The 19,354-nt window shown below is 34.1% G+C and overlaps 1 protein-coding gene across 13 annotated transcripts in view; it reads left to right on the top strand.

Annotated features, from left to right (window-relative positions):
* The window catches only part of VPS13B (vacuolar protein sorting 13 homolog B), an 802,500-nt gene that overhangs the window by 411,734 nt on the left and 371,412 nt on the right, over positions 1 to 19,354 (top strand). For 10 of the 13 annotated variants that reach the window (XM_028500192.2, XM_028500193.2, XM_024115869.3 and 7 more), the window contains exons 26-29: positions 6,857 to 7,028; positions 7,535 to 7,649; positions 9,483 to 9,624; positions 12,463 to 12,871. In XM_028500192.2, the coding sequence (XP_028355993.1) occupies positions 6,857 to 7,028; positions 7,535 to 7,649; positions 9,483 to 9,624; positions 12,463 to 12,871 (838 nt within the window). Of the gene's footprint in view, positions 1 to 6,856; positions 7,029 to 7,534; positions 7,650 to 8,813; positions 8,923 to 9,482; positions 9,625 to 12,462; positions 12,872 to 19,354 lie in introns of those variants that run through there. The other 3 variants (XM_024115872.3, XM_028500199.2, XM_028500198.2) reach the window with 3 other exon arrangements.

Raw genomic sequence — 19,354 nt, 5'->3', positions numbered from 1 at the left:
CTGTATTACTAGAAAATGAATTTTATACTACTCATTATTGATAAAGTAATACTTAATGGTAAAATAAAGATGTTTTATGGCGTTCTGGTAGCCCAGGCTGTATAAAATGAAACTAATGAAAATAGTTTTTATAGATGCTAAACAAATACACTGTCTTTTGATACTGTGCAGTTATGACTTTATGTCTCAGTTAATGTTTTTATGTCAAAATTTTTATTCTGATAAAACATACACAACATAAAATTACCTTTTTAAACCATTTTTAAGAGTACCCTTCTGTGACATTAAGTACATTCACATTGTTGTGCAACCATCACCATCAACCATCTCCAAAACTTTTAAAATTTTTCCCAGCTGAAATGTGGTACCTGTTAAACAGTAACTTCCCATTTGAACATTAAGTCTTCTGATCCATGAACATGGGACATTTCTCCATTTGTTTGTGTCTTCTTTTATTTCTATTAGCAATATTTTATAGTCTTTCACTTCCTTGGTTAAGTTTATTCCTAAGTATTCTATTCTTTTTGATGCTATTGTAAGCAGAATTGTTTTATTAATTTCCTTTTCTGATTGTTCACTGTTATTGTGCAAAAACACAGTTGTGGGTTTGTATCTTGCTGAATTCGTTTATTAGTTATAAAATTTTTTGTTGTTGAATCTTTAGGATTTTCTACATATAAGGTCGTGTTGTCTGCAAACAGAGATCATTTTGCTTTTTTCCCTTCCAATTTTGTTGCTTTTTACTTCTTTTTCTTGCCTAATTGCTGTGGCTAAGACTTCCAGTAATATGTTGAATAAATATTTCACTTAACTTTTTAAATATTAGGCAATATTTTCAAGTTGAACATAATTTTCTCTTTTGATAATAATTTTCTGTGAAGGAAACCTTCTAGCATGTTTCAGCACTAACAAATTTTGTTCAAATAGCAAAAGACGTATTGAAAATTTGACACTGTTGCTTTTTCTGTTCCCATATTAGTTGTACTTTTTATACTATTTTTTTCATCTGAAATAAGTGTTAAGTCAAGCATTATGAGTTGGAGGTAAAATGATTTACACTGAGAGGCTTACATTGGTTCAGAAGTAACAGTGTTAAATAATGATTATACTGTTTCAGTGCCATACTGAATGTGAACTATAAACTTTCTATTATCACCCGTCACCTATTATCTTTATCATCATAGGATAACCCTAATTTGAGCAACCAGTACCTACTCCGTACCAAGCAATAGTGCTTGGTACGGAGTAGGTTTTAAACACATTGTTCTCCAATATATGGATGTTAAGCAATTTGGGAAGTCAACTCATTTTGACAAAATTAAATATGATTTATTATAGTATGGGGCATAGAGATGTATATGTTCATTGTCACTACAAATATATTTTGATATGAATTCATAAAAGCATATATTGAGTTTATTTTTTCTGTTTGTTTTAATGGCTTTTGTTGTTTCAACATAATTCTTTTATATTATTTGTCAGATCTGTTATCTGAATTTCTTGAGAGTCTAATCCTGTTGTATTCTTAACCCTTAATCTTAGTAGACTGTTTCCGTATGTTTTATGTGCTCTTCTATTGGGAGTTCTTCACTAGTGCAACTTTATGAGACTCTTACATAGTGTATGAGGGCCTGTTCCCCAATAGGGATTTTCTGTGTTTCCTTCTCTGAGGGACTCCAAGGGCCATCACTAGCCTGGGACCCCTTTACTGTTAATTTCATAGCTAGATGTTTTTTGAAACATTTCGGTAGTATGAAATCAAACCCTCAAACCTACATGTAACCCAGAGTTGTGTTTAAAAAGTCTCAAGGGTAACGTTTTTCTACTACCTAGGCTAAGATAGATGTTGCTTTTTTCTTGGGTTTATTCTGTTGTTTTTCTAATTTCTAAAATTGGATACTTAGCTTAATATTATTCAGCTTTAAAAAAAATTAAGCATTTAAGACTCAGTCCTTTATCTTTAGCAGAATTTATAATATTTAACTTCGGGGATGGATATGTGTATACACTTAATACATAGGCGCACTGGGAAATTTAGCCCATCACTGCACTGCTGCTTCCCGGAGAAAATTCTGTATTACACAGAAAGGTGAGCAAAAATTTTGCTATAAAACAAGATGTCTCTGGCATGCTAATTCTTACCATGGACCCAAAGTAAGGCTTTACCTGTACACTTGAAGAACATATTTCACTGTATTTCAGCTAGTTAAGGTTGTCAAAAATTTGTGTTCAGGTAGATGTTCAGGAAAGTGAAACACTATATAATGATGTTCATTGAAATATTTATGCCATTTTGCTTACAAGATAGCCCAACAATAAATACTGCCTTTGAAAGTGCTAACATTTTGATGATTTGTTTTAATAACAAGTAAACAAAGCACATAGATACACAATACACAAATACATACACATTCACATATTTCCCTTTTAAGGTAAGTACATAAACTGTTAAGTCTTTTGGAAGCCCGTTCTAATTATATAAAATGTTATTTTGAACTTCTGGATTTTCAGTACTTTCCATAAAGGTGATATAGGAAGGACAGTTATTATGGATAGCTATATTGTGTTGATGAAATTAAATCCCTCCAATTAAGTTGTGATTTTAGGCAAACCATTAAACACTTTTTCATTTTAGCTTCTTGTATATATGTATAATGTCTTTGATAATGTCATCCTTATTCACAGCATTTTAAAGAAATAATTTTAAAGCTTTAGACAAATCTAAAATGCTGAATGAATGCTAGAATATTGATTTATAACTCAACCTAAGGTAAAAATTGACAGATTAACCAACAATGTTGGGAGGTTAGGGTCATGGCAAAATTCGAATTGCATATTTTATTGATTCTGGAATTAAAATTACTTCAGCAGCGTAGTTCTCAAAAAGATCCAGCATGAGCTATATTGTATAGCATGGAATATTGCCAATATTTTATAATAACTTTAAATGCAGTATAATCTATAAAATATTGAATCACTCTATTGTGCACCTGAAATTAATATAGTATTGTAAATCAACTATACTTCAATTATATATATATATGTATTTCCAGAAAACAATCCAGCATGAAGTGGTTCATTTCTTAGTCCCCAGTAATTATTTAAAATGCATTTATTTTCAGTTAAATCCAAAGTGAAAATTTGGGGGGAAAAATGAATGAAGGTGGTCAAAAGGTACAAATTTCCAGTTATAAAATAAATAAGCCCTAGTGATGTAATGTACGCCATGATGACTGTAGTTAATAATACTGTATTGTGTATTTGAAAGTTGCTAAGAGAGTAGATCTTAAAATTTCTCATCACAAGCAAAAACAATTTATGACTGTGTGACAATGGATGTTAACTAGACCTACTGTGATCATTTCACAATGTATATAAATATCGAATCATTATGTTTTATACCTGAAACTATTATTATATGTCAATTGTATCTCCAAAAAAAAAAAAAGTGAAATTGTTTGGCATCAACTGCTATAGCAAAACTATTGTCAATTTTTCAGTGATTTAAGTGCAGTTAACCTAAGCAGTAATCTACCTCAAATTATTATTCTAGACATCCTTTTAGAAAGTAAGTTTAGTTTGAACTTTTTTACTCAGTTGATATTTTAAGGATGTCTCATAATAGTTTTAAATCTCTTCCTCAAAATAGACTTATTTCATTAAATATTTATCTTTAAATGATTTTATCTTCAACATTTAGGGAGAAACTTTTATTCAAAATGTAGAAATCTTAGCATTTAGATTATCATCTAATTAATTGAGTAGCTTTTGAAAGAACCAAGATAATACATATATCAAAGCAGGTTATTGTTTAGCCTTCACATATGAATCAACACAATATTTTGTTGTCATGCTTTTCTTATTTCAAAATAATCATGCTGGAAGATGCCTCTAGTTTCTCAATTATTGGCTTATTTTTTTATGCAAATAATTGTATTACATAAATATAACCTATTTATCTGAGGTCACCTTACATTTGTTGTGCTTATTTATATTATGTATCTGTATGTTTAAATTTCTAATTAATATTTGCATTCCAAAAGTCCATAAAATTTAAAAACACTATTTAAGGTATTTGTTGCTGAGTTGGGTAAGAACTATTATTTTTAAATTATTTCGACAATAAAGAATTCACTATAAATGAATCTAGTTTAAAAAAGTACACTCTTAACAGTTGCTTGTGTTAAGTAGAAGAGAAGTATTTGCTTATATGATCCTTGGATGACTTATACTTTAAACTATGAGTAATTCTTTTTATGTTGACATGTTGATAAGGAGCAGTATACTTTTCAGTGAATATAGCTCTAGCTTCCTGAATATCGATCTCAGTGGTGGTAGAAGGGGAAATAAGAGTGGCAGGCTTAAGTAGTGAGCTTAAAAACAGTTATTCATTTTTCCCACCCTTCACATTGAAATGGTGAGAGCAAAGGTAGTGGAAACCACAGCAGTCCACTTGTTATCGTTGACTTAAGTACAAACAGCAGTGGAAGTGTTTAGACCTTTGGGAAGTTTTGTGATTGAAAAAGAATGCTGGAGTTATTTTGATAAGGGAGAGTAGCAGTGTGGCCAAAAGTATGATCATCCCTGAGCTCTGAAGCAGGCCAAGGATGAAGGGCTGAAGTGTTTGCTCTTCCAGATGAACAAAGATAAATTCAGCTAGCATAATAAACTCAGTATTTTGGTCAATTTGCGACAAAATGGTAAAAGAATTGAACTGTATATTTTAGACCTTGGCTAAAGAGGTGTGGGAAAATAGTTCAGCGTCTCCAATTCTGGCTCAATTTTTGCTATAGATTTAGTAATAGAGCAGAAAATTAATGCGCAAACATATTTAACAATACCGCACCAAGTGTTGTAAATCCAAAATGAAAATTGAAACTGCATGAAGAAGGAGAGCAAAACTTTTTCTCAGGAGCGCTTGCTTATTAAATTTGAAGCCACAGTTTTCTTAGCATTCCTACTAAGTATACTTAATAGTGTTAAAAATCAAGGTTTCATTGATTTGAGATGGTCTTTTCCCTACAATTTCCATTCTTGGGATTATAATGTTCTTCTAAGTGTTGGAGGGAGAATTTAATTTATGAATTCTTCTGCTCTAAGACCCAATCCATAGAGAAAGGCATACTGACTACATTATGCTGTCTTTTATTGAATTTGACTTTCTAAAATGTATCTTTTTCTGGGATTAGTTTGTGCTTTTCATTAGATGTTGTGTTGCTTTAGACAGCTAACCAAAAACCTGAATTTTTATATAGCTTCTCAAATTCTAGGAATTTCAATTTTAGCAGATTTAGGACCACTTAGTTTTGGAAAAGCATTTAGATGAAAACATCACGAGCAGTGAGCTTTCTGCTTTGCTTGGTGTAATTGGAACAAAGAATGGCTATACTGTCTTCAATACATCATGCTGCCTACCAAACTAAGCTTAAGTACATATAACTAATATTTAAATATATATACATCTTTTTAAAAAGTAAGCATGCTCTGGTGTATTTGATCAGTTCACAGAGAATGAGTTTAGGTTCTGGAGTTTTTTTGAAGGTTTTAGATGGACAGCAAAGTTGGGATTTAAAAAACCCAAATACTTGGTAGCTAATCCTAAAAGAACAGAATACATGAGTGAGTGATCACTATCTCTGGCACCATCTCTTCCTGCCTTTGAGACTGAAGCTGTTCATCTTCAAACCAGGATTTATTTTCAGCTGCTGAAAAGATTAAAAAACAACCCAACAGACCTATTACAGAAAGTTTATTAGTACCAAATTTAGGACCTTATAGGTATCCAGAATTCAGTATGTATTTGCTGAACTGAATAAGCTTATGCTCTGATGAAGGTTTGAGGCCAGCATGTATGGCAGGTTCTCTGAAGCTCTAAGATTCCCTTCTTCTGGGCTGAGGTCTGTGATCCAAGGGTTATATTCTTGGGCTTCAACTGCCTCTTATTGGGCTGGAGACACACTCTGAAGTACATCAAAATACAAAATAATACCATCCCAAATGTGCAAAACATTGAATATTAACCTGGGAAAATTTCTTGAGCTAAGACGTATTTATCAAGAACATGCTCATTTTACTTACATTTTGTTTCATTGTTATCATTTTTATTATACCCTTCTGTAGGATATGTATAATTTGCAGAATATATTTCTGTAAAGATAACCATAACACACACACACACACACACACACACACACACACACACACACACGTTCATGCTCTGTACCTCTAATTAAGATACTTTTAACCATATAAATCATTTAAAAAATCTGTTGTCGAATCTGCTAACTTTTAAATGTCTCCTTAATATTAAAATATGTGAGGCATGATGAATGTTTTGCTGTTTCTTAAATCATGGTGATTATGCTGTGTTTTACTATGGTTATTATATATTCATACATAAATACACCATAGCAGGGGTAGACAAACTTTTTCCATAAATGACAAGATAGTAAATATTGTAGGCTTTGTGGATCATAGCAGCTCTAAAGCAGCTGCTTAACTCTGCTAATCAGTAGTCATAGGCAATAGATAAATGAGTGGATGTGGCTGTGAGGTAGTAAGACTATTTCCAAAAATAGAGCCCGATTTGGCCCTTGGCTATAGCTACTCTATAAGGAAATACTCATTGGTATGATCCTAACTCGTTTAGAGGAACTGGAATGGCATGCATGTACACTGTAACTATGAAAACCATATGATTAGTGTATATTTATATTACTGGCATTATGTATAAGCATTTATATGATTTGCATTAGCATATATGATAAGTTATAAGCAGTAATTGCAGATTTTAAATTATAAATTTTTAGTTAGTTTTATTTATGTTACAAAGTATTGTCGTTATTCCTCATCCCAGGGAGATTCTGTACAAGCAGTTGATGATTCACCATTCTCGGATTCTGTTACCTTGGAACAAACTACAAGTAATATTGGTGGAGCCAGTGGTCGTGTTAGTCTGTGGATGCAGTGGGTGCTCCCCAAAATTACTATAAAGCTCTTTGCTCCAGATCCTGAAAATAAAGGCACAGGTACAGGATTACTTTTCTACTGAAAAGATAAAATTTTAAACACTATTTTTAGAAGAAATTGGAGACTTAGTTTTATTTATCATTGGCATTTAAATCAATCATTAAGTCTAACTCAAGTGATTTCTATTAGTAATACTAACATGTTGCCTATAATACCTAAATTTTGTCTTATCTGTATTAAAATTCACTTCAAAAGCCATGAGGTAATTTCTTCATTGGTCATATCACTAAATGTATTGCAAAGACTGTTGACTGATATTAGATGTAGCACTTCATACATTAACTGGGATTTCCCCTGTTTTGAAGTAAGCGTCGTATCTTAATTTTGAGGCCTATACTGATATTAATTTTCCTTATTATTGTAGAATCTTATGTGGTTAATGAACAGAAAGTCTTAGTCCCTCTGTAGATGTCAAGGATATACATGCTAACATTAAATGTAAATAGAAAGTTTTAATATTGATTGTGAACCCTATACTGATACTAGTATTTGCTTCTTATTGCAGAACTTTGTATGGTCAGTGAACTAGAAGATCTCAGTGCTTCCATAGATGTCCAGGATGTGTACACCAAAGTGAAATGTAAAATAGAAAGTTTCAATATTGATCACTATAGAAGCAGGTAATTAATGAATAATGAATATGGGAAAAGCTATATTTTCCTTGAACAAAGTCTATAAAAGAATTTTTATATTTTAATTTGATTCCTTAATTTTTTTAAAAATACTGTACATATTCCCAAAGATGGTTCTTAACAGATATATTGGTTAATTTTACTTGGTATTCATTCATATATGGAATATAATAAAAGTTTTGCTTTCTAAGAAGGCAAATCTGTTCATAAATAACTGTGACATAAATATCCACACGCCATATTAAATGAAATAAGCTGCTTTTACTAATCACCTCACAATTTGTTTTGCATGTTGTATATTTGCCAAGATGTCTGGGACACAGTTAATGGCTCTGATTTTTGCTGAATACTCCTCATCCACTCCCTATACCATAGATTGAAATGGAGCAGCATCTCACGTTCCTTACAACTTTGAGTACTTTTCTTATCTCACAGATGATTAATGAACATGTGGTGGATATTCCTAGAACCACATTTTTCTAACTCTCAACTCTGTCACAGCCAAAAAATTGTGTCATAACTGTGATGGTCAAAATATTTTGCTGGGTTTATATTAAGACCTGTTATAATAGTATTATTTTACCAAGTGTATGATAATTATTTGTGTTGTAGTAACAGTGAATCATTAATTGATTTTTGGTAATGGAATGGTTAGCTCTTCAGTTTCTTTTGAATGGTATATCTCTATATCAAAATGATCCTAGCAAGTGATACATGAATTTTATTTTATTGCTGAAATAATTTCTTGATTATGTTAATATTACAATTTATGTTCTAGATTATCAATGATTTTACTGTTAAATTTATGTAAGTTTTAAATATTTATTTATTCATTCATTTAATCAAAATATTTAGTGAATGTATATTATATCCCAAGCACTATGCTAAGCACTAAGGATATAGTGTTTAAAAAAAATAGACATAAACCATGTCCTTATGGACCTTAGAGTCTCATGGGCGAGAAAGAAAAATAACCTTGGTAAATATAGAATTTACCATTAAGACATGCTTCTCTGAAGAACTACCAGGGTGTGGTGTTAATGTAAATTGTTCTATTGATTGCATTGTCAGATCCACGTTTTAGTTCAGTGTAGTGTTGTTTACATCAGAACTACTTGAAATAGTTATATATGCTCAATTTTTTTAACTCAGAAAAATTGAAGAGAACAGATAAGGTGAACTTATGTTTTCCAGGCCAGGGGAAGGTTGGCAGTCAGGACATTTTGAAGGAGTATTTCTACAGTGCAAAGAAAAACCTGTGGTGAGACTCATTTAGTAATTATGATTTTTTAAAAATATATTATAAACTGTTTTTCTTTGTTCTTTCATGCAATGGGACTAATGGTTACAAGAATTAGAGCTCAGTAAATTCTTTTTGACCTTTTCTTCCATATTACATTATAAAATAAAACTATTACTTCCTTTAAGCTGCTTGTGTTTTGTATCCATTTTCCTGTTAGAGCAATTAAGTAAATTTTTCAATAATGCAAAGGTAGGATTGCTTTTATTAATATACTTTACCATTAATGTATTATTATGTTGACCTTTTAGAAGTTTTTCCTATTCATAAGTGAGTTCATGTTGAATTGTTCTTTATTATAAATTAAAAGTAGTCATTTACACTAAAAGCAACTATTTTTTGTTTACTTCCATTAACAATGCTTTTGCAGAAGATGGTCCAGGCAGAGGCCATACCTAGCAGTGGCTCAAACCTAAACCTATGCAAACTTGAACAGAATTAAAACTATCCAGATTTTTTTGCTTATGGCTTTTATTGCTTTTTGTCTTTTCACCTTCTTTGCTCCTGTCCATCACCTCAAGCTTTGGGGAAGAGTGTTGGTCTCTGGGGCAATGTGGAGGTGTCTTCCTTTCCTGTACTGACAAGCTGAACAGACGCACCTTGTTGGTTCGACCCATCAGCAAGCAGGACCCTTTCAGTAATTGCTCTGGCCTCTTTCCTTCTGTAAGAAATCATTTTTAAATTATGCTACAGAACTCCCATTAACAGGAACCCAGAGAAGGAATTGAACTATCCATAGAGTCAACTCTTGATTTTCATCTTCCTCTGTATCATTCACTTTGTAAATGAACTATAATGTATTCTTAAATCATAGACTGGTTTTCACTATAATTTGTTTCTGGGTTACTTGAGTATGCTATTTGTCATTCTGGTTTTGTGAATATAAACTAATTTTACCATCAGCATTAGAAAATCAAAGTAGGATGTTGAATATGCTTGTTAAATTATACATGTATTGAATGATCAAGAGTTGACCATACTGCTTTTGTCATTCCTTTTATGATTCTTCCTTACATTGCTTTTTTTCCCTATTATTATACCATTTCCTTCTCAGAACTAACTCCAAGTACCTTATTTGGTGCCTGTTATATCTGGACAAGGCTGTACGTCTGTCATTTACTGGACGGAAGATGAACAGTAGACTGTATACCAGTGGGTTTTAGAAGTTTAGAACCTTTTTTTCCCTAGTGGTACAAAATATCTGAATATGTTATTAAGCAAGTTCTTTTAAGTGACATTTTTAAAGTCAATAAAAATGCATGTAATTTTTAAATGTTAAGAGCAGATTATCACAATGGTAATAGCAGTTTTCTTAAGAAACTATTAAATCAGTGCAAACATTATTAGACATTTTCTTAGCATGTGTAAACTAGTATTTCTTTCTTTCCCCTTTTCTGTAGCTCAAAAGGAATTTAAGACATATATCTTTAAAAAGAGTGTAAAAATTAGCCAAATATTTTAAATAATTGTGTTCTTAGATTTAGTGTTTAACATTGTATTTGCATAGCAAATACTAGTTTCTGATTTTGAATTTTTTCTAGTCTAGTCTGGAAAATTTTTTATGTCAGTGGAAGCTCTGTTTAGATTTATTTTCTTCTCTTTAAATGTTCATTAGCATCCATGAGGAACTTTCTTAATTTTAACATGTATTCATGAAAGAAAACCAAAATTATTGTTAATGCCCTTTTTTTTTGAGTTTTTTTAAATTAATTTTTATTGGAGTATAGTTGCTTTACACTAAGTGTTAGGTTCTACTGCACCAAAATGAATCAGCCATACATATACATAAATCCCCTCCCTTTTGGATTTCCCTCCCATTTAGGACACCATGTTAAAACCCTTTAAAATTTTATCAATTTTTCTAAATTTTTAAACTTTCTTAACATTTCAGTAATCATCATTGCTTTCTAACTTTTCACTTTAAATAGTATAAAATATTGATTATTACTATATAAAAAGTAATATTTATATTATCTCAACTCCAGTTAGTATTCATTCATTCTTTAATTTTTTCTGCCTTTTATTAGGGGAGTTAGGGATATAGCAGTTCAACACACTTTCTCTCATGGGTGTTGACCTTTCAAGAGTACCTATATTCAACATGTTTAAAAATATCTTTCCCAAATCAAAACATTTATACATTGAAACACCTTTTATACTATTTCCAGGATTCAAATGTTGCCATTAATTAAGATTTGACATGGGTTATTTAGATTAGTGGTTGATTCTACCCCTCCCCACCCTAATTCCTGGTTGAGACACCTAGAGACACTGTTGCTGTGGCCTCTTCCATTGGGGCCATACCACAGCACCCTTCTCCATCCACTGTTGCCTGCAATCTAGCATCATAGCGATAAGACTGGGATCACTTTTTCTTCTTTTACTGTATTTCCTTTGGTTTTGAGTGTAGAAAGCAAAAAGAAAGGGAAGTTAGATAAGAGGCAGTGAGAAAGTTGGAAATAGTAAAAAATGCTTTGAGGGCAGGACAATTATATGAAAAGTGATTATATTGCATATTCATGTAATGCCTACTTTCCAAGTTTTTTTAATGGGGAGAAAATTAACTTTGAGGAAAAAACATATGCAAAGGTAAATTTTATCTCACACCTTTCTTCATTATAAAGTCCAGATTAAAAACAAAATTAACAGTGAAAACTGAATTTCATACTATTTTCTTTTCATTAGGTGATAGGCAACAAAATGAGAGGAAGACAATGGAAGTAGAAGAGGTTTACTAGTGATGGGATACAGGCTCAAACACATTGCTGCTTTGCTACTTCTAACTTTTTTCTTTTTTATGTGAATGTATTTCCTTCTTGTTCTTCTTCCTCGGTTCACTTCCTCTCTTAACATCACTCTTTGGACTCTAATAACTAAAAATCTTCATCAGGCCTTGGGAAGAGGGGTTGGGAATGTGGAATATAATGACTTAACTCTAATTTTATTTTGAGTAATATGCAAAATAGAATTTTATGTACATTAATTGGTTCAGGAAAACTATTGGTTCCATTTCACAAATGGAAATACATAACATGGTATTTCAATTTCACATGCATAGAAAACCCCTCTCTGACCCAAATTATGACAGCATATTGCTACTCTTAATGAAAAATTATCAAGAATGAAAAGATAAATCTAGCTATGATCTGTTCTAAATTCTGAATGTTACAGAAAAAGTAGAAATTATAGAAACAGGCACAAAGAGGTTAATTACCTCACTCAAAATCTAGAACTACAACGCAGGATTCCTACTTCAAGTTCAGTCATTCTGTCTTAGAGGCTTTTGCCCTGTCTATGGAATTGATCAGTAATGTGCTCATTAAGAAGTATGCTTTTATTTTTTTATTTGTAATAAACAGCTGACCAGTCATGAAAAAAAAAGTGTGGACGTGATAAAAGATTAAAGTATCAACCGAGATTGTTTTCTGCTTTCAAATAGTTTGTTTTTTTTTTTCCTTTTTTTAATAAAACATGTATTGTGATTTCCTTTTTCTGGAACAGACAACTGCAAAACTTCTAGATGGCTCTCATCAGCAGCATGGATTTCTTTCTTTGACATATACAAAAGCTGTAACAAAAAATGTTCGCCACAAGTTAACATCAAGAAATGAGCGAAGAAGTTTTCATAAGTTACCTGAAGGTTTAACAGATGGTTCCCCTCATTTTCTTCATGAAATACTTCTTTCAGCACAAGCCTTTGATATTGTCCTTTGTTTTCCTTTACTTAATGCCATTGCAAGTATATTTCAAGCAAAACTACCAAGGACCCAAAAAGAGAAAAGAAAATCTCCTGGTCAGCCCATGAGGACCCATACGCTGACTTCACGCAATTTACCTTTGATTTATATCAACACAAGTGTAATCAGAATTTTTGTTCCAAAAACAGAAGAAATGCAGCCAAGTATTGAAGGTATGTCTTCAGAATTTTTTTTTTTTGCTCTGATTTTCAATAACCTTCATCTAAGGACTTTAGTTTTTCTTTTTGTAATATGGTAGCTGGTTGTAGGTTGCAGTTTGGTGTATTTTAAAAAGAGTAAATATGTTATAGTCACTTTACAACTAAATCTTTAGGAGTTATATCAAAATACTGGGTATGTTTCTGACTCTACTAATTACTAGAGTAAGAAATATGAGATTTTTTTTCTTTAGGTCTTTTGCTAGTAAAGCTTATACTTTCAGTTGTTTTGTTAAACTCAAATGTTGTGTTCTATATACCTAAGATAACTAAAAATTGCTTTAAAAAATTAGCAAACACACCACACACTGCATTAATGGCATAAATTATATTGACAATCTTGTGCAGTCTTCACCACTGTCTATTTCCAAAATGTTTTCATCACCCCAAACAGTAACTCTATACCTTATATATTAAGCAGTAACTCCCCCTTGGTAACCTCTAATTTACTTTCTGTCTCTCTGAATTTTCCTCTTCTAGATATTTCATAAGAGTTGAATCACAGAATATTTGTCCTTTTGTGTCTGGCTTATTTCACTTAGCATAATGTTTTCCGGGTCCATTCGTGTTGTAGCATGTATCACAATTTCATTTCTTTTTATGGCCAAATAATATCTATTGTGTGGATACACCTGATTTTGTTTATCCAGTCATCTGTCAGATACTTGGGTTGTTTCCACTGTTGGGTTGGCTATTGTGAGTAATGCTACTATATACAAGCGTCTATTTGAGCCTCTTAAAATTCTTTTGGGTATATACCTAGGAGTGAAATTGCTGGCTTATGTGTTGTTCTTTGTTTAGGATTCTGTGTTTTTGAGTAACCATCAATCTGCTTGGAAGCGCTTTTGACTAGGACAGGATTTATGGTATTTTCTGAGCAATACTAATGTGCAGGCATTGTTGAGTCAATGGGAAGAGCAATGGGAGCTCCCTCTTAGTAGGGGTGGTAGTACCTGTGTGCTGAGCACCTTCACAGTGAGACACAGGTCAGCAGTTTCACTGGTTAACTCTAGCTTCATTTTTCTGTCATACTCAGTGGCGGTTTATTGAAACAGGTTCTGTGTTTCATTGATTTGTGTAGATGTCTGAAGGAATACAAATCTGGCTATTTGAGAAAAGGGTGGGAAAGGAACAGCTTTATTTCCTTTGTGTGTGCATTTGTTTTGTTTGTTTGTCATTTGTTGGCTTATTGTTTTATGATCAATTAGTTATGTTTCATGACTAATACTATATATCACACAGTTTTGTTGATGTTGGTTTAAATTTCCCATTTAGCTGCTATAACTAGGAAAATCTCCAATTGATTGTAATTGCAAGAAAATTTCTAAACTCTTGCTATTTTATTTTTAAAACTGCTTTTTTCTTTTTTTGGTGGTGCTTGTGGTGGGATTTTTAAGGTATAAGTTCAAAAATTCTGATCCCTAAACACCTGCTAAGCAGGTAACCTTGAATAAGATTATGGGGTGAGGTTGCGGGTGGGATCTTGTTATAGCCATCTTTGGAAAATATGGTCTGCCATATTTCTCTGTGGACTTTTGGTTAATTTCAGTCCTTTGCTTGTGTGAATACTTTTTGTAATAAACACCTTTTTAGTGGCATTTTTATGACTTGGGTGAGTGTATATATAGATAGATAGATATAGATATATAGATATAGATATAGATATAGATACTGAATTCCTAGCAAAAGGATTGCTAGATCAGAGGGTATAAATATCTTCAAAATATTAAGAGATGTCAAAATGCCCCCCTAAATGGCTGTACCAGTATATACTGTTTCCACACTGTCATTCTAACAGAGGTTTATGAAACTTTTTGGTCTTTTCTCAGTCTCATTAATGAAAAGTACACTTTTTTTCTAAAGAGTTGCTCATCTTTATCATTTATTAAGAGCTCTTTGTGTTAAGCCTTTTGTTTGACCTACATTCAATTGCATATGTCTTTTCATTTTTGGGATGTTTTTGCCCTCTGTGTGTGTCTGTGTGTGTGTCTCTCTATGTGTATATCTATATTTATAGCTACTTGTACATATCTTTACTTATACCTTTTCTCATATCTGTATCTACCTGAGATGTTATGAATTGCCAAACTATGTGCCTATCCACAAAAAAGTATATAAAAATGCATGCCAAAAATTCAAAGGTTTTGACATATTGTATTATGTTAGTTTTTTTGACACATTATCTTTCGGCATTGCTACTTTTAATTCAAATGGTCATAATATCTTTTTCAGATTAATTAAACCAAATGTAAATTATGACTTACTGAGTGTGATAGCATACTGAAATGCTGCTATATCATACTTCTCAGCAGGAACTATTTTATAAAACTGTCTCCAAGCAATTTGTGCCTGTCGATCAGAGATGATTGGTAAACTAGATGCAACTACATTTCCCATTAATATACATAATCATTAGGTTACACATTTATTGAACCTTCTTTCTGTCTTCAACTGCAAGTATGGCAATAACTAATAAAACCTTTTGTTGATGGCTTTGTGTAGGGTTGTCAGTATAGTTGTGGCTTTATAAAACTTGAGACTTTAGATGTTTTGTTATGTAGAGTTTATATTGAGAATCTTAAAGGAAAGGTTGAAGTCTCTAAAATGCTTTTATTTTATGTTGAATTTAAGAAAACTTAGTTATGAACAACAGTCTGACTTTGTCTGACAATTACATGAAAATTCTGCTCTTTATTTAAGCTTTTGGTTACTTATACAAGCTCATAATTTCAGTTGTTCATAGCCTTTTCATTTTCAATACATACTCTTGCCTCAAGAAAAGATAAAATCTTTCAGACTCATGTTTCATTTTACAGTAAATGTAAAAGTTTATAATAGTTCATCTTAAAATTCATTTAACAATAAGAAAAATATATTTAACATTCTAATATTTAAAGAAGTGATATTGAAAGTCTGGTTTTCGACTTGAATATTGCTTGCTTTATGTGCAATTATTATCAAGATTCTGAATCTGCAGGTGTTTGGCTTCGAGCTAGAGCTACTTATTTCATGACAGAGGACTGGTTTTTGGATCTAGTATGAGTCTTCTAGAGTGAGTAGTTCCTCATGAGGCTTAATTTTTAAAAATACAGTTAAAGCAAAGAAGGAAGGCATTCATTTTCGTGTTGAAAATGCTTCTAGAGGGAACATTTCCTCATTTGGTCCAACTATTAAATGCAGGTGAAATAAACAAAAAAGGGAAGCTTTGAGGTGGAGTCAAGATGGCTGTGTGGGAAGACGCGCAGTTAGCGTCTCCCCACATCTAGGGTGCCTGCCGGCCGCTGGTGAGAAACTCTGATGCCCAAGGAGATGGGAGGAACCCCAGATTGAACCGGTAGCACGTAGGGGGACTCGGGGGAGGAGAAGTGGAGGCCAGAAAGGATCGGCAACCCTGAGGCCGGGGAGATCATAAGAGGCAGGTGGGAGAGGCTCTCCACAAAGAGCGGGAGAGGAGTGGAGGGCGATCGCCTGGCCCACTTGGGCTGGAGAGCCTGCTGAGCGCCCAAGCTGGTTCCGCCCACTCCAAAGCCCCATCCAGACCATGTGGGTCCTGGGGGCATAGGAGGGAGGCTGTGGAGATCAGGAGAGGCAAGCGGGAGGGGCCCTGTGGGAGGAGCAGAGGGCGTTTGCCCCACCCACTCAGGCCAGGGGAGCCTGCTGAGCTCCCAGGCAGATCCCCTGCCCTCCAAAGCTCCCTCCAGGTCACATGGGCCCTTGGGGGCATAGGAAGGAGGCAGAGGGGAGAACAGGAGAGGCAGGTGGGAGGGGCCCTCAGGAAGGAGCGGGAGAGGAGCGGAGGGCGATTGCCCCACCCATTCAGGCACGGGGAGCCTGCTGAGCTCCCAGGCCGATACCCTGCCCTCCAAGCTCCCTCCAGGCTGCGTGGGTCCTTGGGGGCATAGGAGGGAGGCCGGGGAGATCGGGAGAGGCAGGCGGGAGGGGACCTCCCAGACCCCAGACCAGAGGAGCAGGAGAGGAGAGGAGTGTGTTTGCCCTGCCCACTGGAGCTCAGGAAGCCTGCTGGGCTCCCAGGTGAGGCCCGCTGCCCTCTGAGACCAGGGGTGGAGGGCATGCCTGGGCCCCTTCTGTTTCTTGAGCCTAAACCCCACCCTCCACGGACCCCATGGCCTTTTCCAGCCCTGTGGTCCTGAGCATTGGCTCGGCCCACTGCCCAAACCTCGCCCTGGCTTAGGCCCCGCCCTCCACAGCCAAGGCCTTCCCCCCAACACACACTTTTTTTTCCCCCCTCCTCCTCTTTCTTCCTATTGTGGTACTGATGTACTTTCTGGTTGTTGATTCATCTATATTTTTATTTTTATATACTTTCTAACATATCTGTTATTTTCTTAGTCTAAATTTATTTTTTACCTTGTTATTGTTCTCTCTCTTTTTTTTTTTTTTTTTTTTTTTTTTTACCACCCCGTGTGGCTTGCAGGATCTTGGTTTGTGAGCCCGGGGTCGGGTGGAAGCTCCTGTGGTGGGAGCTCCAGGTCCAAACCACTGGGCTAACAGAGAACCTCAGACCCCAGGGAATATTCATCAGAGTGAGGTCTCACAGAGGTCCTCATCTCAGCACCAAGACCCAGCTCTACCCAATAGCCTACAAACTCAGTGTTGGAAGCCTCATGCCAAACAACCAGTAAAACAGAAACACAATCCCATTCATTTAAAACAAACAAACAAAAAAATGAGATGGCAAAAAATATGTCACAGATAAAGGAGCAAGGTAAAAACCTACAAGACCAAATAAATGAAGAGGAAATAGGCAAGCTACCTGGAAAGAATTCAGAGTAATGAGAAAGATGATACAGAATCTTGGAAATAGAGTGGAAGTATAGATTGAGAGAATACAAGAAATGTTTAACAAAGATCTAGAAGAACTAAGAACAAACAGAGAGATGAACAACACAGTAACTGAAATGAAAAAAACACTAGAAGGAATCAATAACAAAATAACTGAGGCAGAAGAGCGAATAAATGAGCTGGAAGACAAAATGGTAGAAATAACTGCCGAGAGGCAGAATAAAGAAAAAAGAATGAAAAGAATTGAAGACAATCTCAGAGACCTCTGGAACAACACTAAACGCACCAACATTCGAATTCTAGGGGTCCCAGAAGAAGAGAAAAAGAAAGAGTCTGAGAAAATATTTGAAGAGATTATAGTGGAAAACTTCTCTAACATGGGAAAGGAAGTAGTCATCCAAATCCAGGAAGCACAGCAAGTCCCATACAGGATAAACCCAAGGAAAAACACAAAAAGACACATATTAATCAAACTAACAAAAATTAAATTCAAAGAAGAAATATTAAAAGCATCAAGGGAAAACCAAAAAACATACAGAGGAATCTGCATAAGGTTATCAGCTGATTTTTCAGTGGAATCTCTGCAGGACAGAAGGGAGTGGCAGGATATATTTAAATTGATGAAAGAGAAAAACCTACAACCAAGATTACTCTACCCAGCAAGGATCATTCAGATTCGATGAAGAAGTCAAAAGCTTTTCAGACAAGCAAAAGCTAAGAGAATTTGGTACCACCAAACCAGCTTTACAACAAATCCTAAAGAAACTTCTCTAAGCAGGAAACACAAGAGAAGAAAAATACTCACAAAACAAACCCAAAACAATTAAAATGGTAATAGAAACATACATATAGATAATAACCTTGAGTGTAAATGGATTAAATACCTCAACCAAAAGACACAGACTGGCTGAGTAGATACAAAAACAAGACCCATATATATGCTGTCTACAAGAGACCCATTTCAGACCTAGGGATACATTGAAAGTAAAAGGATGGAAAAAGATATTCCATGCAAATGGAAATCAGAAGAAAGCTGGAGTAGCAATACACGTATCAGATTAAATAGACTTTAAAGACTGTTACAAGAGATAAGGAGGGACACTACATAATGACCAAAGGATCAATCCAAGAAGAAGATATAACAATTATAAATGTTTATGCATCCAACATGGGACCACTTCAGTACATAAGGCAAATGCCAACAACCATGAAAGGAGAAATTGACAGTAACACAATAATAGTAGGGGACTTATACACCCCACTTATGCCAATGGACAGATCATCCAAACAGAAAATAAATAAGGAAACACACAAGCTTTAAATGACACAACAGACCAGATAGATCTAATTGATATTTATAGAACATTCCACCCAAAAGTGGCAGAATACAGTTTCTTCTCAAGTGAACATGGAACATTCTCCTGGATAGATCACATCTTGGGTCACAAATCAAGCCTCAGAAAATTTAGGAGAATTGAAATCGTATCAAACATCTTTTCTGACCACATCACTATGAGATTGGAAATCAGTTACAAGAAAAACACTGTAAAAGACACAAATACCTGGAAGCTAAACAGTGCACTACTAAATAACCAAGAGATCACTGAAGAAATCAAAGAAGAAATTTAAAAATAC

Source organism: Physeter macrocephalus, chromosome 15, assembly GCF_002837175.3.
Source record: "Physeter macrocephalus isolate SW-GA chromosome 15, ASM283717v5, whole genome shotgun sequence".
In the NCBI taxonomy this organism is placed as follows: Eukaryota; Metazoa; Chordata; class Mammalia; order Artiodactyla; family Physeteridae; genus Physeter; species Physeter macrocephalus.
The sequence above is the reverse complement of the archived record's forward strand: the minus strand, read 5'-3'. Positions and strand labels throughout refer to the sequence as shown.